At 43.7% G+C, this 24885-nt stretch overlaps 1 protein-coding gene across 2 annotated transcripts; it reads right to left on the bottom strand.

Annotated features, from left to right (window-relative positions):
* Positions 1-8867: 8867 nt before the first annotated feature.
* On the bottom strand, positions 8868-24434 carry LOC115142210 (galactose-3-O-sulfotransferase 2-like). 2 transcript variants are annotated; one of them, XM_065000499.1, is made up of 5 exons: positions 24177-24434; positions 15723-15833; positions 14378-15182; positions 13207-14064; positions 8868-10283 (listed from the first exon to the last, which is right to left on the bottom strand). In XM_065000499.1, the coding sequence occupies exons 1-5, from the start codon at positions 24248-24250 to the stop codon at positions 10224-10226; spliced, it is 1908 nt and encodes a 635-aa protein (XP_064856571.1). In that variant the 5' UTR covers positions 24251-24434; the 3' UTR covers positions 8868-10223. The 2 variants fall into 2 exon arrangements, with proteins under 2 accessions (XP_064856571.1, XP_029537528.2); XM_029681668.2 differs by having other exon boundaries at positions 8868-14064.
* Between the last annotated feature and the right edge of the window lie 451 nt (positions 24435-24885).

Here is a 24885-nt window from a genome sequence, read left to right as displayed (position 1 = left end):
TTATACTTCCCTCCCGGCTGTATAATGACTTGAGGAAAACAGTTGTGTAGCTAAGTAAGTTAGCTACCTGTTGTGTGTACCAGTGATAGGGTTGCCTTGGGAGGAAGTAGAAAAGTATCCATTTACATGATCTCAGCAAAGCCAATAGGAGTACAGCCAGTACAGCTGCCCTCAGACAATAAGACGGAAGACAATAGTTCCCGAAGTTTTAGGGACAGTTTCCCAGACAGAGATTAAGCTTAGTCCTGGATTTAAAAAAATGCTTTCAATGGAAAATGTCCATTGAGAATCATTTTTAGTCCAGGATATGGCTTAATATATGTCTGGGAATCTGTTTTGTAGTGTTTTGTGACCCATCTATAGCCTTATGATATTCTTATGACCTTCTGGATAACCTTAACAATGTTTCAAGCGGCATGTTTCACTGCCCAGTCTGCAACTATGACCCACCGGGTGCTCTTAAACAAATATAGTGCCCCCTACTGCGTGAAGGACTGTAAACCCCACAGTTCAACTGTATGAACAGATCCACCCACCTGAAGAACGCATGCAGACACACCCCTGTGTTGTTGGTCAGGAGCTTGTCCAGGAGCCAACCCCTGAAAACCTCAATCTTTTATAGGAAGTCAAGGAATTCTGGCCCATTGCTACTTTCGACACTCACTCAATGTGTCTTTGAAGTCCTTCAGAATGAGGTGAGGACAAAAAGTGTTCAGAATAATAATAAGTGAGATTCAGCCATTCATTCAGTCATTCATTTAATCATTAATTAATTAATTTAGTGAGACATTCATTCAGTTGGTGAGACCGTGATAAGGAGTGAAACCGTCTCCCAGCAGAGAGACGTCGTTGTGACAGACAGTTGCATTCCTCCTTGCACCATTCAAAATGGCCACCTCTTGGAACCATTCCAGTCAGGTTACAATGACAATACAATAAGGTTATAATAACATCATATTAGAAGGTTAGAAAAATATTTTTGCTTTGCATTTTTGGTCAATGTAAAGAGGTCCAGAGGTCAAAGTGATTGTAAGGGTTTTCTTGTGGTGAAGGAGAGGCGGACCAAAACGCAGCGTGGTGGTTATTCATGTTCTTTAATAAAGGAACTAGACATGAAATAACTAACAAAACAATAAATGTGCGAAAACCTAAACAGTCCTATCTGGTGCAAACACAGAGACAGGAACAATCACCCACAAAACCCAACACCAAACATAGAACTAGACAAACTAGACATGTAACATAGAATGCCCACTCAGCTCACACCCTGACCAACCAAAACATAGAAACATACAAAGCAAACTATGGTCAGGGTGTGAGAGTGATAGTAAAACTGACCCCGGAGCTCCTGCCAGTCTGGAGGAAGGCAGCAGTCTTGTGGCTGATCTCTCCTGTGTGCTGGTCCACACACTTCTTAGACACCAGGGCCAGACGTCGCAGGATCAGACAGAAGTTCTGAGGGCCCTGACAAATGATAACTCGACCAGTGACCAAAACTGGACACAAGAATACACACATCAATATGTTACTGTAGATAAGTTTATCACAAGGTGTCACATATACACAAAATATGTATTCTTCTCTGCAACCATTTGGCTCGAATGTGGTCAGAACTCATAAAAAAATACTTCTGCCTTATGAATACTCACACACTTCCCATATCAGCCCACGGAGGCCAGTCTGAGCTGCATGGCTGAGGGATACTCAGTGTGGCCAAGAACCAAGAGAACCATAACAACATACAGGAACTCAAGTCCTTTTGTTCACCTTAGAATCAAATCAAATGCCGACCGCATTATCTACCAAGAGAATTCTCTTCGATCATAATCACAGTCGTGTATATTCCCCCCCAAGCAGACACATCGACGGCCCTGAAATAACTTCATTTGACTCTATGTAAACTGGAAACCACATATCCTGAGGGTGCTTTATTGTATCTGGGGATTTTAACAAGGCTAATCTGAAGACAAGGCTCCCTAAATTCTATCAGCATATCGATTGCGCTACCCGGGATGGCAAAACCCTAGATCATTGTTATTCTAACTTCCGCGACGCATATAAGGCCCTCCCCCGCCCTCCTTCGGAAAAGCTGACCACGATTCAATTTTGTTGCTCCCAGCCTATAGACAGAAACTAAAACAGGAAGCCCCTGCTCAGGCGGGTTCGGCCAATCGGATTCCACTCTTCAAGATTGCTTCGATCACATATCATATGTTTTGCATTGCGTCGAACAACAACATTGATGAATACGGTGATTCAGTGAGTGAGTATATTAGCAAGTGCATCGGTGATGTTGTACCCACAGCAAGAAGTTAAAACATTCCCCAACCAGAAACCGTGGATTGATGGCAGCATTTGCGCAAAACTGACAGCGCAAGCCACTGCTTTTAATCAGCGCAAGGTGACCAGAAACATGACCGAATACAAACAGTGTAGCTAATCCCTCCGCAAGGCAATCAAACAAGCTAAGCGTCAGTATAGAGACAAAGTAGAGTCGCAATTCAACGGCTCAGACACGAGAGGCAGGGTCTACAATCAATCACGGACTACAAAAGAAAAAACAGCCCTGTCGCGGACCACCATGTCTTGCTCCCAGACAGACTAAACAACTTCTTTGCTCGCTTTGAGGACAATACAGTGCCACTGACACGGCCCGCTACCAAAACCTGCGGACTCTCCTTCACTGCAGCCAACTTGAGTAAAACATTTAAACGTGTTAACCCTCGCAAGGCTGCAGGCCCAGACGGCATCCCCAGCCGCGTCCTCAGCTGGCTGGTGTGTTTACGGACATATTCAATCAATCCTTATCCCAGTCTACTGTTCTCACATGCTTGAAGAGGGCCACCATTGTTCCTGTTCCCAAGAAAGCTAAGGTAACTGAGCTAAATGACTACCGCCCCGTAGCACTCACTTCCGTCATCATGAAGTGCTTTGAGAGACTAGTCAAGGACCATATCACCTCCAACCTACCTGACACCCTAGACCCAATCCAATTTGCTTACCGCCCCAATAGGTCCACAGACGACGCAATCGCAATCACACTGCACACTGCCCTAACCCATCTGGACAAGAGGAATACCTATGTAAGAATGCTGTTCATCGACTGCAGCTCAGCATTTAACACCATAGTACCCTCCAAACTCGTCATTAAGCTCGAGACCCTGGGTCTCGACCCTGCCTTGTGCAACTAGGTACTGGACTTCCAGACTGGCCGCCCCCAGGTGGTGAGGGTAGGTAACAACATCTCCACTCCGCTGATCCTCAACACTGGGTCCCCACAAGGGTGCGTTCTCAGCCCTCTCCTGTACTCCCTGTTCACCCACGACTGCGTGGCCATGCACGCCTCCAACTCAATCTTCAAGTTTGCAGACGACACTACAGTGGTAGGCTTGATTACCAACAATGACGAGACGGCCTACAGGGAGGAGGTGAGGGCCCTCGGAGTGTGGTGTCAGGAAAATAACCTCACAGCTCTGGATAAGAGCGTCTGCTAAATGACTTAAATGTAATGTAATGTAAATGTCAAGAAAACAAAGGAGATGATCGTGGACTTCAAGAAACAGCAGAGGGAGCAGCCCCCTATCCACATCGGCGGGACAGTAGTGGAGAGGGTGGAAAGTTTTAAGTTCCTCGGTGTACACATCACGGACAAACTGAAATGGTCCACCCACACAGACAGCATGGTGAAGAAGGCACAGCAGCGCCTAAAAAACACATTTGCCTTCCATATTCAATGATTTTCAGACAGACAGCCTCTCTACCTCCCTCCCTCCCTGACTATCACTCCCACTCCTCCGATCTTCTCTCTCACACATCCACCTGCTCACATACTGACATGGTCATTCAGGACAGAAGCCCGCTCAGTGTATCATATCTCAGGTCCGACACTGGAGATAGCTGCCGGTTCCAACCAGACTGGGATGGATTGAGAGAGGTATGGATGGATTGCAGGGGGCGCAGTGAGGTGCAACGAGGCATAGCCAGGGACAGAACGGCCTGAATGTGGGCAGTGAGGCGTGAATTTGTTAATCTGGTAAATCCTGGTCAGCAAACACAGATTAGAGAGAGAGCTGTCTGATATAAATCCTTAGCAGTCCAACCCTACAGAGACCATGACTTTGTGTACCAACCGGCAGCTAGATAAACTATACTGCATTCACTAGAAACTAGAGGCACTTCACACAGTGAATGGGTCTGATGCACTGCAATACCAAGGTGGTGAAAAAGAGTGTTTGAGAAACAGAGATTGTGATCATGTTACAGACTAACTGCACAGCGAGAACTGCACTGCGAAACTTCTGAAGTCTCTGTGGATGGACACATACACTCATTAGAGCAGAAAGTATCAGGGAGACATTGGTTCACATTGATATGAGTGATATTTGGAGTGAGGCTGTCTGATTGTTGTGAAACTGAGGGAATAGCACATGGCTAGCAGGCTATTAAGAGAACAGAGTGGAGCAGAGCAGGGCTAGCAGGCTGTTAAGAGAACGGAGTGGAGCAGAGCAGGGACAGCAGGCTGTTAAGATAACAGAGTGGAGCAGAGCAGGGCTAGCAGGCTGTTAAGAGAACGGAGTGGAGCAGAGCAGGGCTCGCCGGCTATTAAGAGAACAGAGTGGAGCAGAGCAGGGCTAACAGGCTATTAAGAGAACAGAGTGGAGCAGAGCAGGGATAGCAGGCTGTTAAGAAAACAGAGAGGAGCAGAGCAGGGCTAGCAGGCTGTTAAGAGAACAGAGTGGAGCAGAGCAGGGCTAGCAGGCTATTAAGAGAACATAGTGGAGCAGAGCAGGGCTAGCAGGCTGTTAAGAGAACAGAGTGGAGCAGAGCAGGGCTAGCAGTCTATTAAGAGAACGGAGTGGAGCAGAGCAGGGCTAGCAGGCTATTAAGAGAACAGAGTGGAGCAGAGCAGGGCTAGCAGGCTGTTAAGAGAACAGAGTGGAGCAGAGCAGGGCTAGCAGTCTATTAAGAGAACGGAGTGGAGCAGAGCAGGGCTAGCAGGCTATTAAGAGAACAGAGTGGAGCAGAGCAGGGCTAGCAAGCTGTTAAGAGAACAGAGTGGAGCAGAGCAGGGCTAGCAGGCTATTAAGAGAACAGAGTGGAGCAGAGCATGGATAGCAGGCTGTTAATAGAATAGAACAGAGTAGGGCAGAGTAGAGCTGGACAAATGTGAGGAGGCAGCCAAGCCTGATCTTGGAACAGCTTCAAATCTGATCCCGGTCCAGCAGTAAAACCACACACATGCAGGTAGATGGTGATTTTCCTCTCTGTTCACTAGGTTCTATACTTTTCTAGGAACAGACTATTAGAAAAGGTAAAAGAACATGAGAGAGAAAAAAACGTTTTTAGTACCACCGTACTGGTCATGTTTTAGTATATATGAAATTGTCAGACAGGTTTCATGTGCTGCAATAAAAGTTGTGAGGGGCTTTTCTTCTTGTCTTTACCTTTCGATGTCCAAAATGTCCAAGCTCTACACTCTCCATAGTATTGTCTTTACCTTTGGATGTCCAAAATGTCCAAGCTCTACACTCTCCATAGTATTGTCTTTACCTTCGGATGTCCAAAATGTCCAAGCTCTACACTCTCCATAGTATTGTCTTTACCTTCGGATGTCCAAAATGTCCAAGCTCTACACTCTCCATAGTATTGTCTTTACCTTTGGATGTCCAAAATGTCCAAGCTCTACACTCTCCATAGTATTGTCTTTACCTTTGGATGTCCAAAATGTCCAAGCTCTACACTCTCCATAGTATTGTCTTTACCTTTGGATGTCCAAAATGTCCAAGCTCTACACTCTCCATAGTATTGTCTTTACCTTTGGATGTCCAAAATGTCCAAGCTCTACACTCTCCATAGTATTGTCTTTACCTTTGGATGTCCAAAATGTCCAAGCTCTACACTCTCCATAGTATTGTCTTTACCTTTGGATGTCCAAATTGTCCAAGCTCTACACTCTCCATAGTATTGTCCCCCCCCCCAATGGCCTCCTCTGCATCAAAAGAACCAGATTAAACAATTATGCCATTTGTCTGCTTGAAATTAAAACTCAACGCCTCATTAAGACTAAGTACTGGCATATCCTAAGTGACACCAAATTCGTCGACCAGAAAAGAAAAACAACATTTAATTGGTTGGAACGCACTACTACACGTAACATCATTGCTGTAAATGGCCACCTAAATGGCCACCAAGCTTTTCCTTGGGGATGTAGGTAGTGGTGGTGCACTAGGTGAAGGCTAGGATAGCTCTGGGGGAACTTTCCCCAGATCTAGGGCCGACTATGGCCAAATGGAACCCCTCCCCTTCCGAAATTCACAAGATGCCGGGGCACCCCCATTTTCTTTACAACCCTCACACACCTCAGAAGACGGTGAGAACCAATAATCAAAACAAAATATGAAACATGTAAATGTTAAAACACGTATTAGGCCACATTTAGCTGACAATCTTGCCTTAGGAAATGTGGTCCATTTTGTCAGTCCGTATCAAAGGTTTCATGCAGTAGTGTCGACCAAACGAGTGTCATTCGTTACTGGTTAAATAGTTAACATAGTCATGAACAGTCTTCCCGGAGGCTACTTTATGACTGCCTCCAGACAGCAAGGCTTGTCAGCGGAGCGCCTGGCAGCAGTTTCTCACACAGGCACACTCAGGTGTGACCGCACATACATATGTATTCCCTCTAAATGCCAAACAGGCTATTTGTCAAACCCTGCTGTGGGTGTGTGATAGATGCGAGGCCAGACGTTGGCTTTGTGGGTTTCTGTTTGCTTAAGCCACTACCCTTCATAGCAGATTTGATTTATGAGTAAATATTAAACATGTCCTGTCAAGCCATTCCTGCACCACAAGGTTTTGTGATTAGGCCTGCATGCTGCCATGCATGGTTACACTGACACATACACACACACACACAATCAAAAATCTGTTATAAATCTACTCAAGTAATTTGCATAAGCACACATACAGCACACACAACCCTACTAACAACCACACACAGATACAAACACATGTTCACCCCTCATTCATGTTCTCGTGTAAACAAGTCACAGATTGACACATGCATGCTCATGTTTGTTAGCCACCTTGTTTAATAAACAAATGGTCTTCTATTCGGTACCTTTACAGATTGGGTCTCGGCACATACTAATAATGAACACTAGGTGGAGCTGTTGATGTACTTCAGACACATAACTATTGTTTGAAGAACTGATGAGAAAGATGGCTGAGAGAGAGATGTACATATAAACCCTGGAATACTTTTGCAATGAAGCCATCTGCCGCCATATTGGTATTTCCTGGGAGGAGCAGTCCTCCATGTTTCAAGTACATAATTACATATAATTATTGTTGTAGTGGGGACAGTAACATTAGTGCTCTCAAAAAAAATACTTTAAGGAATACATTTTAATATTGTTGTATGTATGCATTAAGGTGTCTCTAATAGATTAAACTAATGTAGACATTAGTAAATGCATTTCTATAGCTTACTAAATCTGTTTTACAATGGAGGAGGAGCACCGAAATGGCAATGCGATAGCTTCAATACAACAAATGGTCAGTCATCCAGAGTTTATACACATCATTGGAGAGAGAGAATAGTATTTTAGCACAGGAGACTATTCTCCATCATGTACAGTGCATTTCAGTATTCAGACCCCTTGACCTTTTCCACATTTTGTTATATTACAGCCTTTTTAATAACATTGATTAAATTATTAATTTCCCTCATCAATCTACACACAATACCCAATAATGACAAAGCAAAAACAGTTATTATTTTTTTGCACATTTATCAACAACCCCCCCCCCCCAGAACTATCACATTTACATAAGTATTCAGACCCTTTACTTTGTACTTTGTTGAAACACCTTTGGCAGCGATTACAGCCTCAAGGTTTCTTGGGTATGACACTTCAAGCTTGGTACACCTGTATTTGGGGAGTTTCTCCCATTCTTCTCTGCAGATCCTCTCAAGCTCTGTCAGGTTGGATGGGGAGCGTTGCTGCACAGCTATTTTCAGGTATCTCCAGTGATGTTCGATCAGGTTCAAGTCCAGGCTCTGGCTGGGCCACTCAAGGACATTCAGAGACTTGTCTCGAAGCCACTCCTGAGTTGTCTTGACTGTGTGCTTAGGGTCGTTGTCCAGTTGGAAGGTGAACCTTCGCCCCAGTCAGAGGTACTGAGCACTCCGGAGCAGGTTTTCATCAAGGATCTATCTGTACTTCAATACTGCAGAAATGTTTTGGTATCCTTCCCCAGATCTGTGCATTGACACAATTCTGTCTCTTAGCTTTAACAACAATTCCTTGGACCTCATGGCTTGGTTTTTGCTCTGACATGAACTGCCACCTGTGGGATCTTATAAAGACAGGTGTGTGACTTTCCAAATCATGTCCAATCAATTAAATTTAGCACAGGTGGACTCAAATCAAGTTGTAGAAACATCTCAAGGATGATCAATAGAAACAGGATGCACCTGAGCTCAATTTCAAGTCTCATAGCAAAGGTTCTGAATATGTAAATGTAAGGTATTTCTGTATTTAAAATGTCTAAAAACCTGTTTTCGCTTTCTCATTATAGGGTATTGTAGATTGATGTGGATTTTTTTTAAATCCATTTTAGAATAAGGTTATAACGTAACAAAATGTGGAGAAAGGGAAGGGGTCTGAATACTTTCCAAATGCACTGTGTTTGTCATTGAGCAAAGCTGAGAGGAAAATTATTAGGACAAGGCTCCCTCCCACCTGTTGTCTGATCTGCAAACTACAGCCCGACCTATACAGCAACTCATACCCAAGATCAATCTATATTCTGTTCTGCTGATCAGGTTCAATTGTTTTATCATACAAAAGTGGGAACAGACACAAAAGTAAGAACCCTTTTATTCGACCATTTCAATTTGAAATCTGTGGCAACATCGCTCACAACAATGAGAAAAATAAACTTAAATATCAGACCACTTTAAAAGGCAGGTATTGTGATATAAGAACTCACATCACAAAATCATCTCTACATACAAAATCTACATTTCCATTTTACGAGAATTCTTTTACACCTCATTTATATATATTCACACTAAAGTGCAGTATGATTTAAAAACGCACTTGAATTTAAAGAGACTAATCATTTGGTCTTCTAAGAAATCTAACATTTTTAATTTGATTCCCATTTCTGAGAATCGAGAGCTCCTTTGCTCCGTCTTGGTAAGTGAATGTTTTTCCACAGTGACCTACTGAATATCTTTCAGTTACTGAATGACCTTTAGTAACTGAATCTCTCTCAGTTACTGTATTACCTTTAGACACTGAATCTCTCTCAGTTTCTAACCTTAAAGGATGAGGAAATTCTAGGAACTTTCTGCTATCTGCAAGAGAGTTGATGTACAAATCTATTATTACAGAATATTACAAGCTCTGGCTATCTTTAGGTAGGTATCGAAAGAGTTGAGATGTGCTCTTAAGTCAAACATTTTGTAATGGTATTTCTGTTATTACATCTTTCCCTTAAATGTCTACGAGAAGAGGCTGAGATGTGAAGAGCTATAGGAGAACAGGCTCCTTCTAATGACTGGAACTGAATCAATGCAACAGAGTCAAACACGTTGTTTCCATGTGTTTGATGTGTTTGGTACCATTCCATTGATTCCATTCCAGGCATTTGGCACTGACACACACACTTTATACACCAGACATGCCACCAGGGGTCTTTTCACGGTCCACAGGTCCAGAACAAATTCATGGAAACATACAGTATTATACAGAGCCATGAGTGCATGGAACTCCCTTCCATCTTATATAGCGCAAGTGAACAGCAGACCTGGTTTAAAGCAACACCTCACAGCACAACGCCTCTCCCCCATGTGACCTACTTGTTCTGTATATGTACTGATACAGTATGTGTAACTGATAGATGCACGCACACACACACACTACATGTTAATGTTTTTAAATGCATGTAAATTGTAAAATCTTTTGTCTGTAATGTATCTGTTGCCATTGAGGTTGGCTAATGGGGCTCCTAAAAAATGATCAGGAATCAAGGTAAAACCCAACAGGGGCAAGCAATAGACAGGTCAAGGCAGGCAGGGGTCAGTAAACCAGAGGTGGGGCAACGGTACCTGACGGCAGGCAAGCTCAGGGTAGGCAGAGGTCAAACAATCCAGAGGTGGCGGAAAGGTACAGGTCAGCAGGCAGGCTCAGGGTCAGGGGCAGGTAGAGTGGTCAGGCAGGTGGGCTCAGAGTCAGGACAGACCAAAACCAGGAGGGTGAGAAAAAGAGAAACTGTGAAAAGCAGGAGCAGAGAACAAAAACACTGGTTGACTTGACAAACAAGATGAACTGGCAACAGACAAACAGAGAACACAGGTATAAATACACGGGGGATAATGGGCGACACCTGGAGGGGGGTGGAGACGATCACAAGGACAGGTGAAACAGATCAGGGTGTGACATAAATAAAATCTAAATTACAATGAGCCTGTCCTCCTATAGCTCCTCACACCAGCCTCCTATGATGTTTAACATACTGTCACCACTGAAGGTGGCTCCCCTTCCTGTTCGGGTGGCGCTCGGCGGTTGTCGTCACCGGCCTACTAGCTGCCACTGATCCTTTTTTCCCCTTTCTGTTTATTGGTTTCACCTGTTTGTGTTTTAGGCTGGTTAGTCTGGCTTTATTTACCAGTAGGCCCGCCTGCTCTTTGTGCGGGATTGTTTTGTCTAACGTGTGTGCACGTCTGTGGGTTCTGTGTTTCCCATTTCATTGGCTTTTGCTGGACAGTTTAAGTCCCCGTGTTTGGGGCATTTGTTTTGTTGTGCGCCCTGTGCTTTCGTGGGGTTGGCTTATGTTCGCCGTTTTGTGCATATAATATAGCGCTACCCTGAACTCTCTGCTTCCTTCTCACCCACTACACCCAGTCCGCTACACATACAGTACATGTTTAACATACCATCATGTATTTTATTCACCTCCAAATTGGGTAACCTTCTCTCTGAGTAAAGTTTATATCAACTCGGAGAAATGAGACCTGAGATGTTTCCTGTCTAAATGAGAGACCAGATGTAGTAAAGTGGAGATACTGTTTGTATTTTGGTGTTAGCAGACAGACAGATACACTACCAGTCAAAATGTTGGACACACTTACTCATTCAAGGGTTTCTCTTTATTTGTACTATTTTCTACATTGTATAATAAAAGTGAAGACAACAAAACTATGAAATAGCACATATGGAATCATGTAGTAATTTTAAATTCTTCAAAGTCGCCACCCTTTGCTTTGATGACTTCTTTGTACACTTTTGGCATTCTCTAAACCAGCTTCATGAGGAAAGCTTTTCCAGCAGTCTTGAAGGAGTTCCCACATATGCTGAGCACTTGGTGACTCATTTTCCTTCGCTCTGCGGTCCAACGCATCCCAAACCATCTAAATTTTTTGAGGTCAGGTGATTGTGGAAGCCAGATCATCTGATTCAGCACTCCATCACTCTCTTTGGTCAAATAGCCCTTACAGAGCCTGGAGGTATGTTTTGGGTCATTGTCCCATTGAAAAACAAATCGCAAACCAGATGGGATGGCGTATCAATGCAGAATTCTGTGGTAGCCATGCTGGTAAATTGTGCCTTGAATTCAAAATAAATTACTGACAGTTTCACCAGCAAAGCACCCACATACCATTGCACCTCCTCCTCCATGCTTCATGGTGGGTCCCACACATGCAGGGATCATCCGTTCACCTACTCTGCATCTCACAAAGACACGGTGGTTGGAACCCCCAAAGATTATTTGGACTCATCCGACCAGAAGACAGATTTCCACCAGTCTAATGTCCATTGCTCGTGTTTCTTGGCCCATGCAGGTCTCTTCTTCTTATGTGTCTGTTACTTGAACTCAGTGAAGCATTTATTTGGGCTGCAACTTGAGGTGCAGTTAACTCTAATGACCTTATCCTTTGCAGCAGAGATAACTTTTAGTCTTCCTTTCATGTGGCGGTCCTCATGAGAGCCAGTTTCATCATAAACTGTGACTGCACTTGAAGTAACTTTCAAATTTCTTAAAATGTTCCGTATTGACTGACCATGTCTAAAAGTAATGATGGACTGTAGTTTATCTTTGCTTATTTGAGCTGTTCTTGCCATAATATGGACTTGGTCTTTTACCAAATAGGTCTATTTTCTGTATACCACCCCTACCTTGCCACAACACAACTGATTGGCTCAAACGCATTAATTAAGAAGGAAAGAAATTCCACAAATGAACTTTTAACAAGGCCCACCTGTTAATTGAAATGCATTCCAGGTGATTACCTAATGAATCTGGTTGAGGGAATGCCAAGAGTGTGAAAAGCTGTCAAGGCAAAGGGTGGCTACTTTGAAGAACACTTTTTTGGTTACTACATGATTCCATATGTGTTATTTCATAGTTTTGATGTCTTCACTATTACTCTACATTATAGAAAATGGTAAAAACAAAGAAAAACCCTGGAATAAGTAGGTGTCTCCAAACTTTTCACTGGTACTGTACATAGGCCTACTGTACTACAGGCCTTACCCAACCCCAATCAGTTTAATCAATAGGACCACGTATGTGTCATTCAAACTAAAGTACACCCCAAGGGTTCATATTCTAAACCTCAGTGTGTGACAAGAGCAAGGGGAGACATTCGATGAGAGGGTTTATGAGATGCTACTTCCAATCCAACCAGTCAAGGCAGGACAATCAGCCCAGTTGCACTCTCCCTCTACTTCCTACTCTTCCTCTTCCTCCCCCAACTCCATCCCCTCCACCCACACAGGTCCAGTATCGTTGGATAGAAACACTAGAGCTTATCCTAGTGCCACCAAAGTCAGCAAACTGGCCCTATGCACTGCAGCCAGCCAGAGTCAGCATAATGTGCAGCGAAACGTCCTCAATGTACAGACAAAACAGAGCCATCGGCTGTTCAGCTGAAAAAGACTCCTGTGCTCAGCATCAATGATGAGCTCCTGTGGAATTGGATTGTCCCATTAGTCCCATAGTCTATGTTGAAAGAGCCACACCTCAAGGCATGTTTCTGTCACTTCTATCTGCAGTGATTTTAGACAGGACAGTTGGGCAGGGGTCATTTTGGTTCTGGGCATTAGGGTTTCTGGGTCCACTCTTGACTGTCCTACTGTGTCGGGCCTCCCTCACCCTCACCGGCCCAGCCATGGCTGCTTTGTTTGGGCTGACCTTGGCTGGACCAAGCTGACGTTGTGAGGCGACCAGTTTGGCGGCCTGTCTCTGCCTAGTGGCAAGCTCCGGGAACTGCTTGGTGTAGAGAGTGTCTGTGTACTGCAGCTCTGGAGTGATCAGGTTCTGACAGTGTGTTTTGGTAGGCCCGTCCAGCCCAGGGTTCAGGTTGTAGCCCTGGATGATGGCCGCTCCATACTGGAAGGGCTTCAGCCCTGCATCCTGTACCTGCGATGGGTCCACTGCACCACCATCCTTCAGGCAGGTTTTGGCTAGTTTGGCACGTTGCTCCTGCAGCCGAGTCACCTCCCGCCTCATCTCCTCACGCCCCACAGTAGTGTCCACGCGTCGCCAGAAGGTGGCGTTAAAGTGCAGGTAGAGCCGCCAGTCAAGGGCGTTCCAGGCTCTGATCTTGTCAGCGGTGTGCGGGGAGAGCATGTTCCGTGCGCGCTCGCTCCGGCTGTTCAACTTGAAGGAGACGATGTCGTCCAGAGACCAGCAGAGGGCACGCTTGAGCAGGATCATGGATTCGTCAAAGTACTCTGAGATGAGGATAAGGTGGAAGTCCTCCTCGATGGCGCCAATGGCTGTGGCGGCCCGTGTCTCTAGGTCTCCGGGCGTCTCTGTGGCGACGTTGTTGTCGAAGCCAAAGTCAAAGGTCAGGATGTTACGGGCGTAGTGGTTGTTGGGCAGGGACGTGTTGTAACTACGCCAACCGTTGTCGAGGAAGTCGTCCAGGCTGCGGGCCTTGCGGAAGGCGGGAATGCTCTTGTAGTAGATGAAGATGGACTCCATCATGGCAACAGGGTTCTTCAGGATGGAGAAGTAGAATGTGTCCTGGGGCATCACCTTCCTCACCTAAGACACAACAGGAAAAGACCAAAACAACAAGAACAAAATGTGTTAGTGATGACTTAGTTACCATTTAACAATTATTGGTTTAAAAAATCGTATTTTTTCTGGGAAAAAGATAGTAGTGAAATTCAACTTGTGTTAGTCCGAACCTCGATATTATCTATGATGCAGTGGAGGCTGCTGAGGGGAGGACGGCTCATAATAATGGAATGGAGCAAATGGAATGTTCTGATACCATTCCACGAATTCCGCTCCAGCCATTATGCTCCCCAATTAAGTTGCCACCAACCTCCTGTGCTATGATGATAGAACTCACCTCTGGTGGTCTGAACCTCATGTGGTTGCACATGATGTGGAACTTTTTGACACTGCGGTTCCTAACTCCCTCCACAAAGTGTGAGGCGAAGAAGAAGGGATAGAACAGCTGGCTGTGCATGTTCAGTGGAAGGGCGAAGGTCAGATTGCGGCTGTCGCCATAGCGATACAAGATGTTCAAGATGGTGCTGCTGGCCGTTTTGTGCGTCTTTAGAAAGACGATGTGGTTCTTCGGCCGACAGGTGGAGGTGGCAATCCCCGGTTTCACTTCGCTTATCACCCCGGCAACTACAGAGTTGGTGCCTAGAGGGGCAAGGCTGTTTCTACTCTTCAGCTGATTGGTTAAGGGGACCTGGAACGGTTTGTGAGACAGGGTAGATACCACTCTGATAGCTGGGTGGCCTAGCTGGAGAACCACAGACCCGGGAACCCCCAAATGCAACTCATCATCACCCAACGTGACTTTGGGCAGGGCTGCCTTTACTGCTAAAACTTTACCCCTTTCCTCTTTCCTGGAGTCTTTGACCTTATTGAAAGTGTTTGAGAGCTTTAAATGTTGGTGATGCACCTGGAGTCTCCTCTCCACTCCTGGCTCATCTCTGCCATCTTGATGTTCTGCTACCTTCTGGTTCTCTTTGGCCGATTGTTTAGGAGCTCCTTCCTCCTGTGACCTCACTTCCTCTTCTACGACAGGGGCATGCGAAGAGCGCAAGTTTCTCCAGTCCCTCTGCTCAGTTGGGAGCGTTCCCTGGATCTCGATGGTAAACCGCACATTCAGGAGCTTCTTGCTCAACATCTTATCGTTCCTGAAACCAAACAGAGTGTTAGACTACAGTTAGCCAATCACTGTCAGCCTGTTTCAAAACAAAACAATTATCCGGAACAGAGAAGTGGAATGTAAAAGCGTATTAGTTTCACCAAAGATAATCTATTATTTTAACAAGATAGCCGAGTAACCAGTCTAACAATGGAAATACAGTACATGTCCTCAATGATTGAAGCCAGACGCGATCAGGTAGGACCATTGTAGTCAATGAGAGGGCAGATACGCATGTGAACCACAGTCGTTTTTCTCAAAGTTGCCGGAATTCCATGTGCATCCACTTATATCAGCACATTTGTAACAGAATATACATTGCGAAACTTCTATTCAATCAAATAAGCCTCAAGTAATTCGACATTCTCTCATAGTCCTCCATACAAAAAAATACACATCCTCCCACTTTACCTCTTCCTCTCTGGTTTCACTACAAGTTTTACATTTCCTGCATTGCAGGAAAGTTCTCCTGCAACAGGATGATCAAATAGAGATCCTACATATGTAAGTACAGTAGCACCAGACTCACCTGGACTGCCAGACGACTCCTAGGATCTGGACGGCCACACAGAGCACAGTGAGGGCCATGAGGACCATCCATAGATAGCGTAGGGGGCTACACAGCAGTACCTTCAGCCACCTGCAGGGGGAAGGGGGGGGTCAACCACAGGAACCACATTAGAGTCTGTAGCGTCAGACACAGAAATACTACTGACAACAGGACTGATTCTATGGCTATAAACTCATTTAGAGAATCTCAGGGATATTATGTGTCTTTAACTCAGTTCTAATCTCATTCTAAAGCTGTAACTTCATTTTAAAATCACATTTTAAAACCATAACCATGAAACATTTGTATTAAAATGAATACTGATCCATGCGAGACTACAGAAATGATGTCTGTATTGTTGGATGTTTTTTCTTGAGGCTTAGAGGCCATGAATATGGTGACTGCAGCGCATGTGTTTGTGTGCACATGTTGTGTGTGAGAAGGAAGCGAGAATCTCAATGATTTACAAGACAATCCAACAGCAGAGTGGAACAGTGATTCACACAAGCTCTTGCAATGTTTTCAGTTATCAGGTGGCTACACAATGTACTAAACATCCTCTTTGTGGGCTAGTGTGTGTATTTGCATGATTTCCAGAGTGAATCTGATCTGTTTATTAAAACATACAGCACAAGCTGTGTGTGTGTGTGTGTGTGTGTGTGTGTGTGTGTGTGTGTGTGTGTGTGTGTGTGTGTGTGTGTATTTCTGCGTATGTTTCTGTGTGTGTTACAACTACATTAGAGACATCTGGAACAACAGACTAACCTTGTCTTAATTAAAACACATCTGCCTTCGCACCTGAATGATTTCCAGACAGACAGCAGCAGTTCTACCTCCCTCACTCTCTATCTCCCCCTCCCTCTCCCTCTCTCTCTCCCTCCCTCTCTCCCTCCTTTCCTTGTTTCCTATCTCTCCGGCTCCTCCTATCTTCTCTCTCACACATCCACCTGCTACTGAGTGTGTGTGTGCGCGCGCATGCACACATGTTGTATGTGTGGTACATCTGTGTGTGTGTGTGTGTGTCTCTGTGTGTGTCTCTCTCTGTGTGTGTGTGTGTGTGTGTGTGTGTGTGTGTGTGTGTGTGTGTGTGTGTGTGTGTGTGTGTGTGTGTGTGTGTGTGTGTGTGTGTGTGTGTGTGTGTGTGTGTGTGTGTGTGTGTTCCTGAGCACAGTCCATAAGTGCATGCTGCCGCTACACTGTCCCTCAGTCGCCCCCAGCTGTTTGTCAGTGTAGTACATTAGTCTGGCCACCGCGGGGTTGAAGCATGACGCACACAGCACCAGAGGCAGCCAGCCATCACTGATGGGTCATAATCAAGACATGGGATGATGATGTCACTGTGAAGCTAGCTGATTGACTCAAACAGGCATGCCACCACCATTACTAAACAACACAGCATATGACCCATTATCCTCTAGTTCAGTTCCCCCCCTGGAAGCAGTTATTGGGAAAACTCTGATTGGCCCGTGTCACAAATGGAGGAAAGGCAAGCGAGACAAACATGAAAATACCAGGGAAAGTAGTTGCTAGGCACATCGTATAACATTTGCCCTTAGTATACTGCTACACACCATCCTCCCTGTTTGTAGTGGTTTTACATTGAGCTCTGTTGCACATTGCTTGTGCATTGTGTCACTGACTAAATATGTCCATGCTAATCCAGTGGTTGTGCTACAAACATGGTTTGCGTTTGTCTGGGAATCTGGTTGGCGTTTGATCTGTTTTGTGAGTGTACTTTCCCCTATGCATGGATAATTCCCCTACGACACAGAATCGGGATGACGTTAACGTTAATGAATAATGGAGTGAAACCCTATGAAAGAGCTGGTTGTTTTACCTTTTACACATTGTGTTGTGTTACAACCTGATTTTGAAATGGATTAAATGTAGATGTCTTTGTCACTGGCCTACACAACACCCCATAATTGGTATTTGATTTATTTAAACAGGCAAGTCAGTTAAGAACAAATTCTTATTTACAATGACGGCCTACCCTGGACGATGCTGGGCCAATTGTACACCGCCCTATGGTACTCCTAATCACGGCCGGTTGTGATACAGCCCAGGATCTAACCAGGGTCTGTAGTGATGCCTCTAGCACTGCAGTGCCTTAGACCACTGCACCACTCGGGAGCCCCTGTCAAAATGGAATTAGGTTTTGAGAATTTTTTACAAATGAATTTAAAATATAGAGCTAAAATGTCTTGAGTCAATAACTATTCAACTATTTTACTATGGCAAGCCTAAATACGTTCAGGAGTAAACATGTGCTTAACAAGTCACATAATAAGTGAGATGGACATGATTTTTGAACAACTACCTCATCTCTGTACCACACACATACAATTATCTGTAAGGTTTCTAAATTGAGCAGTGAATTTCAAACAGAGATTCAACCACAAAGACCAGGGAGGTTTTCCAATACTTTGCAAAGAAGAGCACCTATTGGTAGATGGGAAAAAAATACAAAAAAGCAGGCATTGAATATCCCTTTGAGTATGGTGAAGTTATTCATTACACTTTGGATGCTGTTTGAATACACCCAGTCACAACAAAGATACAGGTCCCCTTCCTAACTCAGTTGCCGGAGAGGAAGGAAACTCTTCAGGGATTTCACTATAGTAACAATGGTGACTTTAAAACAGTTACAAAGTTTAATGGCTGTGACAGGAGAAAACTGAGGATGGATCAACAACAATGTAGTTACTCCACAATACTAACCTAATTGACAGAGTGAAAAAAAGGAAGCCTGTGCCGAATAAAAAATATTCCAAAACATGCATCTGGTTTGCAACAAGGCACTAAAGTAATATTGCAAGAAATGTGGCAAAGCAACTCACTTTTCTGTCCTGAAAACAAGGTTTATTGGGGCAAATCCAATAAACCAATGACTGAGTACCACTCTGCATATTTTCAAGCGTAGTGGTGGCTACATCATGTTATGGGTATGTTTGCAATGTTTAACGACTGGGAAATTTTTCAGGATAAAAAAGAAACAGAATGGAGCTAAGCACAGGAAAAATCATTGAGGAAAACCTGGTTCAGTCTGCTTTCCACCAGACACTGGGAACTGAATTAACTTTTCATCAGGACAATAACCTAAAACAGTGAAGACAGTGAAGACAGTGACCGAGTTACAGTTTTGACTTAAACCAACTTGAAAATCTATGGCAAGACCGAAAAATGGTTGTCTAGCAATGATCAACAACCAATTTGACAGAGCTTGAATAATTTTTGAAAGAATAATTGGCAAATGTTGCACAATCCAGATGTGGAAAACTCTTAGAGATTTACCCAGAACAACTCACAGCTGTAATTGCTCCCAAAGCTTCTTCTACAAAGTATTGACTTTGGGATGTGAATACTTAAGTAAATTATGTATTTTTGTATATCATTTCCAATACATTTGCCAATAAATAAAAAAAAAAAAATTATATTTGTCGTTATGGGTTAATGTGTGTAAATGGGTGATAATATTTTTTTTAAATACATTTTGAATTCAGGCTGCAACACAACAAAATGTGTAATAAGTCAAGGGGTATGAATACTTTCTGAAGGCACTGGATAGGTAAAGGTATATTCATCTACAAATATAATTTTATATCTATCTTAAAAGACCCCATTTTCATGAAGTTGATGATATAAGCTTGAAGCCCGTTTAAAAACAGTACGGGACTTGAACCAGGAAGTAGATGGGACTTTCATAGGGTATAGGAAATAGGAAAGGATATCACAGTAGATTGTTGGAATTCTTCCAGGAGAGAGAGAGTGCAATCAATGTCTGTCCAAAGTCATGGTAATTACAGGGGAGGAAGCTGCTGTACTTAAGTCGGAGTAAACATTCTGGTGACCTTTCACCCCAAAGACATTCCTGTCTCTGCCTTCAGCTGAAATAAGATATCAGGTTTGGTTATGTCCTAATGAATTTTCCATTTTACCAGACACTAGTAACAGTAATGACAACTACTCTCTCCACATCTCCCTCCCTCCCTCCATCCATCCATCCATCCAGCCATCCATCCATCCATCTCTCTCTCTCGCTCCCTCGCCCCATCTCTCTCTCTCTCTCTCCCCCTCCCTCCCTCCCTCCCTCCCTCCCTCCCTCCCTCCCTCATCTCTCTCTCTCTCTCTGTCTTTCTCTCTTTGTCACTTCTCCTCCTTTTATTAGGTTCAACTAGTAGTGACACATTCCCTTTGTTTACTGGCTCTTGAAGTTTGCCAAACTCTAGAGAGTAATTGTGTGTTCTCGGCCAAGGCACATTGTTTTGCCACAGAGTCCTGGAAAGCAATCGCTAGCTGTGGACTAGGCTCGGATACAAATACTCTGTCTGACTCCACACACACACACACACACACACACACACACACACACACACACACACACACACACACACACACACACACACACACACACACACACACACTCTCTCTCTCTATCTCTCTCTGCACACAAACTACACTCCCATACAAACACACACATACATCGACCCACAGTCTACAGCCCTGTGGTCACATCCAGTTCCAATGCACTAAATAAAAACACACACTTTGAGTCTAACTGAAGGACCGTGGCACGCCCAAAATCCCTTCCACAGAGAGGGAGAGGAAGAGAGGGAGAGGAAGAGAGGGAGAGGAAGAGAGGGAGAATAGTTTATTCAAAAGTTGTTATACTAATAGCTGAATTTGATGACATTTCTACATAAGTCACATACAGTACATGTAAGTCACTGAAGACCACCGATGTCCACCGATGTCCACGTCTCACTGAGGACCCTTACAGGGCAGCACAGTCGATACTAATCAAACTACATCACTACACATCAGCACAGACCAATATACACACAGCTTAGAAAAGGATAACTCATTCATGATAAGCAGACGTATGCAAACTCACTGCATGCAAACTAAGGTCTAAACTATAGTGTGATCAGCACTCTATCCAATTCCTCCACACACACACACACACACACACACACACACACACACACACACACACACACACACACACACACACACACACACACACACACACACACACACACACACACAAACACACACACACACAAACAAACACACACACACACACACACACACACACACACCCTATGACAATACTTCTATTGTGAAATGAGTAGTAATAACAGTCATATTGCCATGGTATTAAACGGAGCAGCAGGAGCCTACAGTGTGCTAGATAATAACCAGGAGGTCATGGAAGCCCATGGACATGAGGAATGAATATAAGGGCTTCCACCAAAACATCTCAAGTTTTCCCAGGCTATGAAGACATCAGGAAATAGCCTGACCTGCCCTGCCTGCTGCACAGCTACACTCCTGCATGCTAGCCGACACACATACGCAGTACACACACATGCACGTGCCCGCACACACACACGTGCCCGCATACACACACACGTGCCCTCACAAACACTTGTTTTTGAAAGAAAAGCAAAAAATGTTGTCCATTAAAATCAAATTGATCAGAAATACAGTATAGACACTTAATGTTGTGAATGGCTATTGGAAATGGCTGATTTCTTATGGAATATCTACACAGGCGTACAGAGGCCTATTATTAGCAACCATCTATGTTCCAATGGGACATTGTGTTAGCTAATCCAAGTTTATCATTTTAAAAGGCTAATTTATCATTAGAAAACCCTTTTGCAATCATGTTAGCACAGCTGAAAACTATTGTTCTGATAAAATAAGCATTAAGACTGTCCTTCTTTAGTCTAGTTGAGTATCTGGAGCATCAGCATTTGTGGGTTCGTTTACAGGCTCAAAATGTCCAGAAACAAAGACTCCGGGGTGCTGGCCTTCTAGGCAGAGTTGCAAAGAAAAAGCCGTATCTCAGACTGGCCAATAAAAAGAAAAGATTAAGATGGGCAAAAGAACACAGACACTGGACAGAGGAACTCTGCCTAGAAGGCCAGCATCCCGTAGTCGCTCTTCACTGTTGACATTGAGACTGGTGTTTTGCGTGTACTATTTAATGAAGCTGCCAATTGAGGACTTGTAAGGTGGTTGTTTCTCACACTAGACACTCTAATGTACTTGTCCTCTTGCTCAGTTGTGCACCGGGGCCTCCCACTCCTCTTTCTATTCTGGTTAGAGACAGTTTGCACTGTTCTATGAAGGGAGAAGTACACAGCATTGTACGAGATCTTCAGGTTCTTGGCAATTTCTCGCATGGAATAGCCTTCATTTCTCAGAACAAGAATAGACTGACGAGTTTCAGAAGGAAGTGAAACCAATTCTGGCCATTTTGAACCTGTAATCGAACTCACAAAGGCTGATGCTCCAGATACTCAACTAGTGTAAAGAAGGCCAGTTTTATTGCTTCTTTAATCAGGACAAAGGTTTTCAGCTGTGCTAACATAATTGCAAAAGGGTTTTATAATGATCAATTAGCCTTTTAAAATTATAAACTTGGATTAGCTAACACAACGTGCCATTGGAACACGGACGGGATGGTTGCTGATAATGGGCCTCGGTACGCCTGTGTAGATATTCCGTAAAAACAATCTGCCATTTCCAGCTACGATAGTAATCTACAACATTAAAAATGTCAACACTGTATTTCTACACTGTATTTGATGTTATTTTAATGGGCCAAAAATGTGCTTTTCTTTCAAAAACAAGGACATTTCTAAGTGACCCCAAACTTTTGAACAGTAGTTTACATTCCCACAGGCGTTTACAGTACATTAGATTCTCCCATATACTACTTAAGGCACTACACGTACACTCAGACATGATCATGCATGTACATTAGCATATATTCACACAAGCACATAGCCTTGATATATTATGACATGCACTGACCATTTGCCGGCACTCTCCCTCCCTTTAACTTTCTACTTGGGGTTGAACTTTTGGTCGCTCTCCCTGCAAGTGATGAGATGGTCCTAAACGAAGTGAGGAGTTCTGAGAATCCAGTTCTATATGAAGGATTGCAGGCTTGCATGCTTTCCCAAGTCACATTTACATCTCTAATAACATTTGTCAACTCCTACCTGCCTGATCCCGACTTGACCAGTTAAGAAGGGAGTCGTGGTAATCTCCTTGGATGTTGATTACTATCTTAAAGCCCTAAAGAAGGACTTCAATGTCTTTCCGTAGGAGTAAAATATTAGTATTAGATTACATAGCAGTAGCTACTTGTGTGAATTATAATATAGCTCTTATCTGTAACAGTAAAAGGAGAATGTATAGTGGTTGATTCTGTGTCCTTGTGTGCAGTAAGGTCCAGTAGCTGTATTTGGCTGTAATGATATCCTACAAGTTCTCCATCTTGTTCTTATCTGTAGGCTGAATTTCAGGATTGTTTTTCAATCATATTCTTCAACACTATGAGGGGTTTGACTATTGGAAATTGAACTTTGGGTCACTTTATTATACATCAGATATATCATCAGATACTGCCTGACATGTAGATTTGTACCTGTTTTTTATTTATTTTATTTAACTAGGCAAGTCAGTTAATAACAAATTCTTATTTACAATGACAGACTGAGCTGACAAGGTAAAAATATGTATTCTACCCCTGAACAAAGCAGTTAACCCACTGTTTCTAGTCTGTCCTTGTAAATAAGAATTTGTTATTCGATCTAGCAACCTTTCGGTTACTGGCCCAACGCTCTAACCACTAGGCTACCTGCCGCCCCCGTTCATGACCTTTTCAACATAAATTGTTTCGTATTGAAGTTGAGTGTTTTCAATGTGCTCGCAGTGCAGTGTAGGCTTTAACATTATGTTTTAAGAACACAAGGATTCCCCTCCGTTTTACTGAGTTAGCTATTTATTATTTCAGTAAGGCCCTAACACGCCAAGTTATGCATACGGCATCTAAATTGTAAAGTTAAATAATGTATGAGCTTTGTAGATCTATTCGGTATTATTTGTCGTTGTGATTAAATCTAAATTTATTTGAAACTTGTCAGCTTACTTCTATTAGAATGGAAATAAAATAATTCTGAACCCAAAAATATAAGATTAACAAAATCATTTAGAATAAGCTTTCTTAACTGCCGATGTGCGTGAATGTCAACAGTGCCGTTGCATTATTTTCTCTCCAGTCTACAGTTTGTGGTCAGTGTGAATGGGAGCAATATAACTGTTTAATTGAAGGAAAGAATTTGCGTCTGACTCTTATTTTCCCAAAGTATGAGCACGTTGGCATCGGCTGTAGCAACAAGGACTCTAAATCAAATCTAAACAAACATCTCATCATATGGCACACCACTGTTAGATTTGGTTCGCTGCGAGAGTATGAATACCGGAATGTATCAGTAGTTCGCTGTTTCGCCTATTATGGACAAGCATTCATTGTGGCAAAGCATCGCCGACCAATAGCTTTCCAATGAACTATCGCTAAAGGAATGTAAAACAAAACAAAAGCCCTGAAGAAGTCCGTATGAATTCACTTACGAGGCGCATGGTAAGGATGAGGTCAGGGAGAACAGCTCGCGCTCCTTGGTCGATTTCCTTGCCGAGGGTGGCATTTCTGTACCAGGAGGGGGGTGCCCAGGAACCCCGGTCCTGCATGAAACTCCGACCAACCCAATTCACTCTCCCAATAACCCCGTACCCGAGCCACAGACTCCCTAGTCCTCTTTTAGAGTAGGGTTCCCCCCGCTCTCAGCTCGGAAGTAATCCCGCTGCCGACTCATTGGCTTGACGCGCAGACATACCAAAGAGGGAGTCAGAAAGGGATGGAGAAAGGGGAGAGGGAGGAGGTTACAGCGAGGGGAGGAGGCAGGAGGATGAAATCGAGAACAAAGGCAGTGAAGTTACTCTATGTCACCAGCCAGGTAGTGGTCACACCGTTCTTCACAAGGATAAAGTAATTACTAGCCTTGAGGTTACACACGACCTTGCTCAGCGTCAAATGAGATTTGTAGTCTTTTTGGGGGGTAAAATGCCATTCATGTCAGATTATACTGTAAGTGTTAGTAGGTTAGTCTTTGTGTGGAATACCTAGGAACATATTATATTTATGAGGTGATAGTTGTTATTATTATAGCCCAGTAACACTTTACTGCAACAGGCTTATACCATAAAACTGCTTGACTGAATACATCCTTTTTGGAAGAAATCTGGTAACATAATAGCTGCAATATCCTTAATGATTTTTCCA

Source organism: Oncorhynchus nerka, linkage group LG14, assembly GCF_034236695.1.
Source record: "Oncorhynchus nerka isolate Pitt River linkage group LG14, Oner_Uvic_2.0, whole genome shotgun sequence".
In the NCBI taxonomy this organism is placed as follows: Eukaryota; Metazoa; Chordata; class Actinopteri; order Salmoniformes; family Salmonidae; genus Oncorhynchus; species Oncorhynchus nerka.
This window is presented reverse-complemented; position numbering and strand designations above follow the sequence as displayed.